Source organism: Nanorana parkeri, unplaced genomic scaffold (assembly GCF_000935625.1).
Source record: "Nanorana parkeri isolate BGI_ZX_2015 unplaced genomic scaffold, ASM93562v1 scaffold34, whole genome shotgun sequence".
NCBI classification, from domain to species: Eukaryota; Metazoa; Chordata; class Amphibia; order Anura; family Dicroglossidae; genus Nanorana; species Nanorana parkeri.
In genome coordinates, this window is record NW_017306302.1 from 3,105,626 (window position 1) to 3,118,379 (window position 12,754).

At 39.7% G+C, this 12,754-nt stretch overlaps 1 protein-coding gene across 1 annotated transcript in view; it reads left to right on the plus strand.

Moving 5' to 3' along the window:
• ADAMTS6 (ADAM metallopeptidase with thrombospondin type 1 motif 6) overlaps positions 1-12,754 on the plus strand; it is a 231,591-nt gene that overhangs the window by 79,573 nt on the left and 139,264 nt on the right. Inside the window, exon 7 of the mRNA XM_018569151.1 lies at positions 8,036-8,079. Within this exon, the coding sequence (XP_018424653.1) occupies positions 8,036-8,079 (44 nt within the window). The remainder of the gene's footprint in view (positions 1-8,035; positions 8,080-12,754) is intronic.

The window sequence follows — 12,754 nt, forward strand, 5'->3', positions numbered from 1 at the left end:
AAGTAAAAGTCTATTTTTTCTTAAACAGAGCTAAGGTTGTACCAGGCGAAGACTTTAGAAAATCGAATCCAGATACTTGCTTATACTTTTTTTTATATATTTTTTTGGCCATAGATAACATAAGTGCTTAAATATGGCTTTAAATTAAAAGAGAAGTATGGGGTAACCTTACCACACACACTGGGACTGGAGCTGGGGGACAGAGGTTTGCAAACCTGACGTGCAATATGCGCCCAAACCCCTGCTCCAGTCCTAGATTATTCAGTTCCCCTATCAATTCTCCTACTAATTCTCCTGCAATTCACCCAAGATAACCGGCAGAATTAAAGAATCGAGATCAAAATAGCCAAATCAAAAACATTCTGCCATTTAGCTTGCTTTCCAAATCGTTTATATTCTAGATTTTTTAAATTCTCCTCCCAATTCCCCTGCAATCCACCTTTTAGTGAATAAACCTGCTATTTTAAAAATAGTGTGGAAAAATGTATACACGAGTGGGGCTTGTAGATGGGCGGAGCACAAGGGGGGCACCATAATCTCATATTGCCCGGGGGCCCCATGCATTGTCAGTCCGCCCCTGGACGTACTCCAGGATTTTTTTAAATTAACCCTCGCAGTGAGGCTACCACATACTGCAAAGCTTTAGCGCTAGTTTTTGACTAGGTGCCTAAATAACAAAATTATACTCACCCGAAGTTCCAAGCCAGCCAAACTGTCATAGTGCTCTCTCCAGCCTGTCTCCCCCTCCCTGCAGCATTGGAATATTCTTTGGCGTCCTCACGTCTATACACTTTGTATAGATGTGATGATTTACGGGACCTTAGACTGCTGAGGGAAAAACGTTGAAAGGACCAGTCTAAGAAGAAGCCAGCTCAGAGCTACGGGTGAGTCTAACTTTTTTTTAACCTAGCCACAAACAAGCACTTAGCCCTTGCAGTGTGGGGATAGTCCCACTGTGAAGGCTAATAAAAAATCCTGGAGTTCTTCTTTATTTAAATGGATTTCTACCCTAAACTTTTTTTTTTAATTGAATAAAATGTCAATGGATTCAAATCTATGCAAAATGCTTCTGACAAGGGCTGGGCCAAAGGAGTGGTGTTCAATGGAAAATGTCAGTGCTTAAAGTGACACTAAACGCAGGAGGTAAAGTTCTTTAAAGGAGAACTATGGGGTTAGGGCTTTTCCCCATAGTTCTCCGAAGGGTAACGGAAGGACACAAACTAGCGTCCTCCCGTCACCCTAAGCTCAGTATACCGAGGTGCAGCTCGCGGTATACTGAGACACCGCAGCTGAAACGGATTCCAGAGGTGTGAAAAATGTATTGTGTTGTGGACATTGCTGAGTGAACAAATGTATGTGTCCTGCAAGTAGCTGCTCAAGGCTGATCACTATAATGTGACCTCTCCTCTATGCAGTAAGCACTAACAGCAAACAGTGGCAGACTCCCCCAGCAAAGACCAGACATCTCAACTCTTTAGGTCCCTTTTTAATATATATATAAAATAGGATGCCCTATAGCAGGGGCATGCAAACTTCGGCCCTCCAGGTGTTGTGGAGCCATTGCAAGACTCTGACGGCGACAGGCATGACTCCCAGAGGCAGAGACATGATGGAATTTGTAGATTCACAACAGCTGGGGGAGCCAGGGTTTGCCTACCCCTGCCCTATAGTTTATTTTTATGAGTGAGCTACTACTGTACAATAAGTAATAAGTAATTTCAATCAAATATTAGTGTTTACCCCTTTCCATCTTTTCAAATGTTTTTTCACCAATAGTCATGCTCAAAACCAGCGTCCTTTTTCTAGAACCACAGACAGGAAGACTGCAACTACAGATTCCGCTTCACAAGCCAGACATTGGGATATTTGTGGCAATTCAAACATAACTAATAATAGAAAAAGTTATTTTTGTTATAACATACATTATATTATACATATCCTTCCTTTGGCTGCAGTCAGTCATTTTTGGTTTAGAGTTTAGTTTTGGAGACGCACATAAAACAGGTCTATTTTATTTTGGGTATAGGAGTGCTGTTGTGATGTAACACTTTCTGTCCTCTCAGGCAGACGGTGCATTTCAGGCAGCTGAAACATGAAAAGAGTGTTTTCTTAAAGTTCAGCAGGTCTGAGTTCTACGTAAAACAAAGTTATTAAAGTTTGGGGTTATGGCTTTCATGACTGCCACTTTTCCACTGAATATGTTATATGTTTAAAGTATATGTAAACTCTAAATCTATTTTCAGTACATTTGACATTATGCCCTATAGTATACAGTTTCCTTAAACAAATAATTATTGTGCAAATTTGTTGCAAAGTTTCTTGCCTGGAGATCCCACTAGTTATAACACTTGTGTTGCACACTGACAACACTAAGCCATTCCCTCGTAATTAACAGTAGGGTTGTCAGCCTGACATGTGAGCTACTTCAGTTGGCTGTGGGGCTGTCTATCAAGTCTATCAGAAAGTCCGCCTAATAGCCAACTGAAAGAGTGCACACAGCAGGCTGACAACACTGATGATAATCGCAGGACAGAGGCTTAGTGCTGTTAGCCTGGAAGAGGAAACTGTAACTGGCAGGATTTCCAGGTAAAGGAACTTTTGCAACTGATTAATAAAAAAACGATTTGCTTTAAGTGACACTAAACTCAGGAGTTAAATAATAAAAATACATTCAAGTACTTTACCTAATAACAAAAATGTATCTTATTTGTGTATCAGTCAGCTGTAGATCCTCAAATCATCTCTGAATTGGTGCTGACACTGTCCTTCCTTCTGGAGGGTGGCTACTTTTGTTCCCCATGGTCCCTGTGTGTGTTGTAAAGTAGCCACCGCTCCAAGCTCACTCCCGGGGTGGACTACAATTTTATGTTTAGTTTACTAATTTGTATTGAGATTGTAGTCCATCACAGGAGTGAGCTTGGAGTGATACTGGGCAGCGGGTAATGACACGCTGCCCATCTTCCTGAATGCCCGGGAAGCTGGCTCCATGCTACTGGAAGTACCTGTGATCAGTTTTGGTGAAATATAAATATCGGTACTGGTACTTGATACAGAAAAAAACAGTATCAGTGCATCCCTACTACTTATAAAAAAACAATAACACAACATAAAATACATTTTATAGTACTGTTCTATGGTGTTCATGCATGCCAGTAAACAGAGACATTTACATTACTTCATTACTGTGATACATAGCTCATAAGAAAAACCAAAATATGTCACTTTTGACAGATTTGTGCTTCTTTTGTTTTATTTTAAATCTTCATCTAAAGAATCAGTTTTAAGTGATACTTTCCATTGTAATGTTTATGCATGTTATAGAAGGCACTATGATTATTAGTTTTGTAAGAAGTTCAATTGTGGTTTGTGGTTGATTGTTACTGTACCAAATAGCGGTGCATGAATCATGTTCAGGTGTGTAGGCATCAGTGTTGGTTGCCACATTGTCATGTTATGAACACTACACGATCACATCATCGGAGAACGTCAGTACCGCAGATGCTAAAATCTACAAACATTCATGTTCTTTCTGAAACCTATTAGCACAAAAGATATTGAGATAAAAGTGTGCTCCAAGGGGGGAAGCATTTATTTCTAGACATAACATACTTGTCTATGTATTTCAAGTCAAGGACTTAGCTAAGAACCCATAATGATTACAGTGACCTCTACACAGCGAGGCATGCACTGAAAACAGGTGATCCACAAATTTCCACTTAAACAAAAATAAAAACCACAGAACATTATCAAAGGGTGGTGCCATGCTCATCTATAAGAGTACCAACTTCTGGACATTTATAGAAAAAAGGCAAAGCTGAGAGAACAAGTATCAAACCACTCATCCACTGTAACTAGCAAAGAAGCACTCGATAAGGGCAATTCCTTGAAAATATACTACTGTTCTGCTGGCTGAGACTTAGTCCTTGGGCACACATGTATCCCAACTTTCTCAGATGAGAAGAGGGACACCTTCCAGTAAAATGTATTTAGGCAATCGACACACCCCTGCCACGCCCCCAAGGGAATGCTGGCTGTCATTTTACGGACAGGGGAGGGGGCGGGTACAGCTGGCTCTGCCTTTGTGAAGCTTGGCTGGAAGGAAGTCTGCAATAGTTTAGCAAGTCATTTTCAAACTTTGCATGTAATAGTCTGGGATCACTGAGCATGTCACAAGCTTTATGAGTCTACAGGTTAGTTTGCTTAGACCTAGTTAAAGGAGAACTATGAGGTGAGTGAAAATAACTCATCCTCATAGTTCGAGCTGACGTGTGACAATGAGACTGTCACACGTCGGCTCAATAGATCGTGAAGTGAGCAAACACCGTCGCTCGCTCACTTCTCAATCATCTACCTGCAGAGAGCCGTGACTATCAGTCACGGCTCTCTGCAGGGATTCCCCCCTTTCCCGCTCCGATCCTCCAGTGCTGACTGGAGGAACGGACGAGGGAGGGGGCAGATCCAGCTGTCACTCACGCAGCTGGGTGGATCTTGACAGTAATGTCGGGATCCGTCCCAGCTGCGGCGATCTCAGTATACCGTGAGCTGTAGCTCACTATATACTGAGCTTTGGGTCACGGGAGGACGCTAGTATATGTCCTCCCATGACCCTTAAGAGAACTATGGGGAAAAACACTTACCCCATAGTTCTCTTTTAAAATAAAGGTACGTGTCTGAAAAATGAAAACTAATGCAGCCAACACTTCTAAGGTCTTCAAGCTGCAATATATTACAGGAAAGCTTTAATCTCCATTATGTTTCAAAGACATTCAATTTTGGTCCAGTATACTCTCAAAGTACTGCCCAGGACATTTTACTGTCTGCTTTTTGGACAGTGCTTGCTTACATTTGCAGACTATGTGACGTTATTCCATCGGAACACACCCACATACAACTGGACACAAAAAACTGTGAGTAGAAGCAGGTGCAGGAAATTGAAATACCAAGTGGACTTACACTGATAGTTTGTTAGTTCATCTGTGAGATTTTTTTTGTTTGTAACTAGAGTTGGTAATAGACTTTATTCTATCTAATTTGCCCTTTGTTATTGAACATGCCTGCCTGAAATAAAAGAGCCCTCAGAGAGTTTTTTTTGTTGTGGTCAATGGGTAGCTGAGTATATAACATGGTTAAAATCCGAAGAAAAGCTTTTTTTCTAAGCGGCAGGTCATTATAGAGATCTAGCCTAGCTTATTTTTTTTTTTATGCTGGCCCGTATCCATTTGGCTTTTGTCCACACTCTGTAAGCATTTTGTAGCCTGCGGTTTACACCGGCTTGCTGAAAACGCCGACACTCCAGTTGCTGGCACATAATTAAACTGATTTGTGGTTTGACCATTGGAACTCCAGTACACAACTGTGACCAGATATGTTACACACTAACAAAATAATGCAAACTCCTTCCAAGTGTTTTATAGCGTACCAATATACAGGGCAGTTTGGAAAACCTGTCTTCAAATTCTCGAGCAGCGAAGTCCGTGCCCTCAAATTAAAATTTTTTTTTCTGGAATGACAGGGGTCGCTGCCATGCTCCTATTGTTTAGCTCTCTCCAGTCTGTTTTATAGCTTAAGGTTAATTATGCCGAATAGTGAGTTCTCAGTGAAGCTGGCTAGGTATAGTGAAACCTACACCCAGTCTCGCTCACCTGTACTCACATATACACATTGACGTACTCAACACATAGATCTACGCTAACTTGGTTTACTTTGGCAGTAAGTGGAGTTGACTTGAAATTACATTAGTCTGCTTGTCTAATTTTTGAGTCTTATTCACACGAGACAGTATTAGAAATGTACAGATGGAGGGATATATATTATAGTATATGAATGGTTGTATTTTATTGATCCAAAGCAAGTGTGATTGTTTTCTGTTTGTAAAATATTTGTGCATGTGTGTATATGTATATATACTGTATGTATACAGTGTGTGTGTGTATATATATATATATATATATTTATATATATATATATATATTTCTGCCAACATTTAAATGATGTCACTTGTTATTTTAAAAAGAAATTCAGCATAAAAATTAGGTTTCAAACCAATCACCTCACAGGGCTATGACCTTTCTCTAAATGCTTTATTTTGAAAGGTGTCAATTGAAGGTGCACATTAATGAAGGGATTATACATGCCATATTTTCTGGAAGTTTCTCTTGGATGCACCCCATACAGTAAACTTAAAGTTAATTTCCACCTTTGTAAGTGATTAGCATTAATTATGTAGGTTCAGTGATGATGTATTCATATGCACATTTTCATGACTCACATTGCAGGCTTTCTTCATTTTTTAATGAAGGTTTTATTAGGCCTGAAACAAAGAAATTCTAAATTTTCTCCACAGGAAATTCAGTCAGACACCACGGTGTCAGACTCTAATCAGCTGCCCCCCTCCCTGTCACCCATTGTAACATGATCAGTAAACACTAGCTCTGCCTTTACACACAATACACTGTCCAGGGAAGGGGGGGGGGCTGGTGGTGGATATTTTCACATTATTTGCGCAGTACAGAGGCAGAAATTTCCATGCGGATATGAAGAGGAAAGCTAACAAAAAATTTAAGTTTCAGTTTTCATATACATCAGCTGCATATTCCTGCTTCATGTACTTGGTGTACGTTGCTGGCATATGTTTTTAAAAAATACCTCTGCAAAAGTGGGAATGGGCTTTAAAGTGTTTCAGGGAAAAAGTAAAAAAAGATAATATGCAGTACATGTCTGTAATTCATTCACATCTCTCCATGTTTTATCCCTTTAAATATTCTGCAAGTACCAAATAATATCTGATGATCTGTGAGAAGTCCACTCGTAATTTCTTGCTGTGGGCTGACAACACACAGCATTTTTCTTGGACTAAATGGTGTCAGCCTTGTCCAGTTGTCTTTTGCTAAATTTCTGAAATCCTCCCACTATTCATCTTCACAATATATGAACTAGTTATTCTATAGTCCAAGAAAATAATTAGGAGGGCTATTTAGACTCCCTGGGATGTCAAAAAAGAGTGCAGGACAGGAGGCAGCTCTGAATTTCTGACAAGATCAAGAGGGATTTATTTATTGGTTTTGGTTTTTTTTTGCACTTATTGATCAAATATAACAAAATGGTTTCAGCTGTATATTTTACAGACCAAAGGGGAGCAAATGAGTGGGGTTTACATAGTACAATTTAATTGTGTTCTGTGTGGCTGTACTCATATCTTGCATAGTATACTTTTACTGTATTGTTGTATAGTATACACCATTGTGTAATGATTGCAGGAAAAACTATGTAACTTAAAGTTGAATTAAACCCTCAGATTTTTTAACATAAACTAATACTGTAATGTGTGCCTTACTGTAATCCATGGTAGTTTCCCTTCTCTTTGCTGCTCTTCCTTTTAAATCTGTATCTCTTCTCATGCTGGGGGAGAACTTCCCTTTGCAGCTGAGTGCCTCTTCCTGTAGTGCTGGCTCAGGTTGTGAACCTTCACACAGACACCATTTATCCATTTCAGAGACAAGGCAGTCTGCTGCAAAACAGAAGTTCTGCCCAGCATGAGAAGAGATACAGATTTAAAAGGAAGAGCAGCAAAGAGAAGGGAAACAACCATGGATTACAGTAAGGCACACATTACAGTATTGGTTTATGCTAAAAAATCTGAGGGTTTAATGTCACTTTAATGCAATGTATATTCATGAGAAAACCAAAGGCAAAAAACATGTTACACGCTTTTGAGTCCTAAAGTACTTCTATCATCTACCATATAATTAATAAAATTACATGTATATGCCACAAATAAGGATTTGTGGATTTCCATAAGTGTTGCAAGAATATAAAAATTACTTTCTCATTATGGAATGTAACTACTTCAGTAGAGAACAGCTCCCTCTTGTGAGAGTCTGTGCCGTGTCTAGGCCATAAACATCAGGTGTGAGCAGAGCCAGATGTTTAGTTCACTTGTGAGATATGTGTACATGCTGCTTCTTTTGTAGCTATATAGTTGTTTTAATATTTCCCCTGCAGTTTAGTAATTGTTACATCACTTATGTTTTAACAGGTATGACATCTGTACGTACAAAAACAAGCCTTGTGGCACTCTGGGTAAGTGTCTTGAGTACTTCAGAACACCACAATAACAAATGCTTGGGTTGACCAATTTATCCTGATATACCACTTGTCATGCACATGATTTAATAGGTTTATATATTCCTATATCTAAAATGCTTCAAAGGAATTTTTCCCTTCGAGGGTCCTTATTGACATGAAAATAAAAAATAGATTTCCATGAGCAGCTGGAAAAATATTCTTTCTTTAGTATGGATAAAACAAATTACTATGTTGAGTTGAAACTATAAAATACCTCTTCTGTTACACTGATGAGCCCCAATCAAATAGAGCATTGCATTTTCTTTGGACAATAAAAGGACCTTCATTTTGTTGGCTTTATAAAGTTAGTCATTGCCTCAGGAACAGCAGAAACTACAAGAAAGTGTTAGAAAGAGGCATCACAAGGGAGGTGTGGGGGGTGCGGCCCGCATCGAGTGACACCATCATTGCCTCAGGATGGAAAAATTCTCCAATTCAGCTCACTTTCCAGTTCAGCTATGTTGTCCTAGACCAGCGGTGGCGAACCATCAGAGGGGGTTGCCCCCTCTGAAAAGTCGGGCAATTGGTCATGGACCGAGAGCCCGACAGCTGCACGAGAGAGGAGGGGACCCAGTGGCATACCTTATTCCGCCGGGTCGCCACTGACAGTGAAGTGCATGTGATGTCATTATGCGCGTGCTTAATGACATCAAGTGTATACGAAGTGATGTGTGCACCAGGTAACACCCAACGGCAGCACTGGGTGACACCCGGCCTGGTGACGCAGCTGGTGTTGGGGTCCTGAGGGGCTACTGGAATATACAGACATCTCAACTCTCCCGGACTTTCCGGGAGTTTCCCGCTATAAGATAGCGGTTCCTGGACGCCCGGGTGAGAAGCATTTTATCCCGGAAAGGTCTCCCCGCGGAGAAGGTAGGGGCACCCCCCTGAAATGAATTTTTCAGCTTGGGATGCCTGAATATATTATGCAAAAACCTAATTCTTAAAGTGTATTTCCACTCCAGAGAAGCTTCCAACCAGTCAGCTTCTCTTTTCAGTTTGTTCAGCCAAGATTTGCAAACATTCCCCTCACTGTTTATTAATTGTTGCCTGAACAATACATGTTCTAGTATGAAAGAAAAGTTATTCTCTTAACTGAGTCTTGCTCTGAAATGCAGTTAAGGCTAGTGTCAGAATGGGGGTTAAAGTAAGGAATAGAACTAGGGTTAGGTTTAGGTTACTCATTGTGGTGGTGGAAAGATTCCCTGCTTTATATTATGTTCAAAGGAGCTATTACATCTTGAAAGCAGTTTGGAAAAGGAGGCGAAGCGAAATCCTTGTCCATATTTTGTGATCACATTGGGGGAGAATAGGGGAATGCACTGATGATTAGAAAAACAGCTTTCCTAAAGCCACCTTTTGTTTTTTGGATACATTGACATAATAAATAACTTCTTATAAATTTTTGGGCTTGTAGCAGAAAACAAACTCTGTCTATAGATTAGTGCTTCTGCTGTATAGTCCCTGTTGTTATTGGGTAAATGTTTTTTTTTCTTTCTTTTTTGGCTTAGTTTTTGCTGCATGTTATAAGCAAAGGCAAAATATAAAATGCTCACATCTTAACATTCTGTATTGTTTTGATTTTTGTTTTTTTATCCAGGGTGTAGTTCACCTAAAAAAATGAAAATGTGCCCAAACTATGCACATTAAAGTATTTGCATATTCTTAGCAACATAGAATAACACATTAAAACAATCATCTATTCATCTCTGTAGTTATATAGGCATTGTGAATCAATTTCATCTTCACATTTCGCAACAGAGGATGTGAAAGCTTAGCTATTTTCTGTGGAAGCAGAATATTGGCAGCCTGCCAACCTTATACTGTAAACTCACACCCGATACGTTTAAGCTGCTAGAGACTAAAAACCAACTTTGTCTTTGTTGGGATCTTTGAAGACTTATGAGATTTATTAACTTCACAGAACAAGCAGCTTGGGAGGTCATTTTTAAAGCTCTTTTACTGCTTGTTAAGAATGTAAATAATGTTGTGCCCATTGTCTTAGCACAGCTGTACTTTAATGCCTAACAAGCCTGTTATTTAGGTAAGGCATACACTTCACCTAATCTGGTTATACAGATGAACCTTTTATGGGAGTATAACCTTGGTAGAGCATACATTACAACTTGCTGACTTTCTAGGACCTCTGAATATCTTTTCTTCATATGCCAGCCTATAACAAATCACAGATTCCTTCAACAGGAAGCATAGTACATGCCAATCAGATCATGCACTGATTCCTTAAGAGTTTATTCCAAGTGCTGAACAATCATGGCATTGCCTAACTTTGTCCTGGGGCCATTCAGGTATTCTGTGATGGAGGAGTTCACTTGTCCTTTGGGAACGTTCTCTTCCAAGTGTGTATTTTTCCAGGAAGCAAGACACACTAAATATAAATCTATGGTCCTGACATTTGCTTCTGCTGTAAAATATAGCTGTCCCATTTTTTTGTTTGATTAAACTTAGCGTGTAAATCAAATTAGTTCAGTTGTTTCTGAACTTGAGACCAACTAAGCTGCATATTTCTTATTTTATTTGTATGTATGTCCTATATTTATGAACTTTAAAGCTAAAGTTATGTCTGGTAAAAAGGTTACTCGTAGCTTTGTGTGCTGCTGTTTTCTTTCTTTCTGTCATTGAAAAAGGTAACTCCACTGTTAAAAATTATATACATAATTGCTATACCAGCATATTTTGTAATCGTTTATTAAAAAATGTTACCTTTCTGGTTCAATCTAAAACCAATAAGGAAAGGAATTAAAACATTACCTTGTTCCTCCCTTGTGTAAAGAATTCCGCCTGAAATTTAATTTTATGCCCATGTGATTGGCTCACTGCTGTCTCCTGCACTTTTCCTTTTACTTCAACCCTGGGACTTATCTGTTGATCATAGCAGGAAAATTTAGTCATCCCGGTCAACAATTCTAAATGTAGGAAGTGAATCTATTTAACTGATTAAATGAAGATTGCTTTTTTACCAGCAAAAAGGAAGAATGCTATACTAGATTTAATAATTTCCAATAATGCGGACCTGTTGCAGACATAGCAATTAGGGATACAAGGAGTTTGGAGAGGGCAGGAGAAGTGAACAATCTAGGACAACATAGCGGATTTGGAAAAATTCTCCAATTCAGCTCACTTTCCAGTTCAGCTATGTTGTCCTAGACCAGCGGTGGCGAACCTATGGATCCTAGACTGTTCCTTTATCCTGCCTTCTCCAAACTCTTCACCCTTTTGTGACTAATACTCTAAATTTCAAAAAGGCAAACTTCGATTAGCTGCGTCATCTAGTGCAGGGCTCAAAATGTCAAGTCCTGAACTACTAGCCAGGCCTTAAGAGTCACTAGCCACCAGTTGCCCCACCTAACCCTTACCCTGCCCTGGCCTTAACTCCGCCCCTAACACACCCTCTTACATAATCTTATGATAATTCTTATCTTATTATAGTTGCCGCTTGTAAACGGCAGATTAGGGAATCCTGCTACAGGAAAACGCAAGTTCCTGACACAGGAATCTGTAATCACACCTGAAATATACTGTAGGTGTGAATGGGGCCTAATATACACATACACTAAAGGTGGCCATACACCTGGCGATTATCGTACGATAGTTGTGGGTGATCCCGCGATCGTACGATGATGGGCAAAACATTACCTCCCTCTCGCACGCTCTGCCTCTCCCGTTTACAGCCGACGAACCCAGCGGAGTGGGCGGGACGGTACTTGGAGACCCAAATTTCCACTCACCTTATTTTTGCTCGCAAAATGCGAGCAGGCGAGTGGAAATTTTGAGCCCTGATCTAGTGTATGACACTAAATGGGAACAACTTATTTTTAACAATGAACACTGATGAGAAGAGAGATTGTTTTAAGAATACATTGCACAAGGCTATTACCAAGTGCATTCTATTGGGTAACAAAAATATAAGCTCGAGAGCTAAGCCTGCATGGCTAAATAAAACGGTAAGACAACACATCAAAGAGAAGAAGCTGGCATTTAGAAAATGTAAGATGAAGGGGACTTCATTAGCATTCCAGAGCTACAAGGAATGCAATAAGAGATGTAAACATGAAATTGGGGCAGCTAAAATAGATTACGAAAAACATTACCACAGTCTAAGAAGAACCCCCAAAAATTCTTCCAATATATAAACAGTAACAAGGTAACAAAGGAGTAGGTAGGCCCAATAAAAGATGAGAATTGGAGATTAATCACAAACGACAGGGAGAAGGTATTAAATTATTTTTTCTCCTTGGTATACACTCAGGAAAAAGACAGGTTTAATGGAGATAAGAAGTGTGTAATATACTGCAGTGGTTGACGGTAGCCGAGGTTCAACAAAGACTTGAAAAACTTAATGCAAATAAATTGTTAGGGCCGGATAACCTGCACCTTAGGGTACTTAAAGAATTCAGTCAGGTTAGAGCGAGATCATTATACCTCATTGTCAATGACTCCATACTGACTGGAAAAGAACCAAGTGATTGGCGTAAAGCTACGGTAGTACCAATATACAAAAACGGTTCAAGATGGCAACCTGGGGACTACAGACCAGTCAGTCTAACATCAATAGTATGCAAACTTTTTGAGGGAATGATAAAGGACTATTTAGTAGATTTTGTTCAAGGCA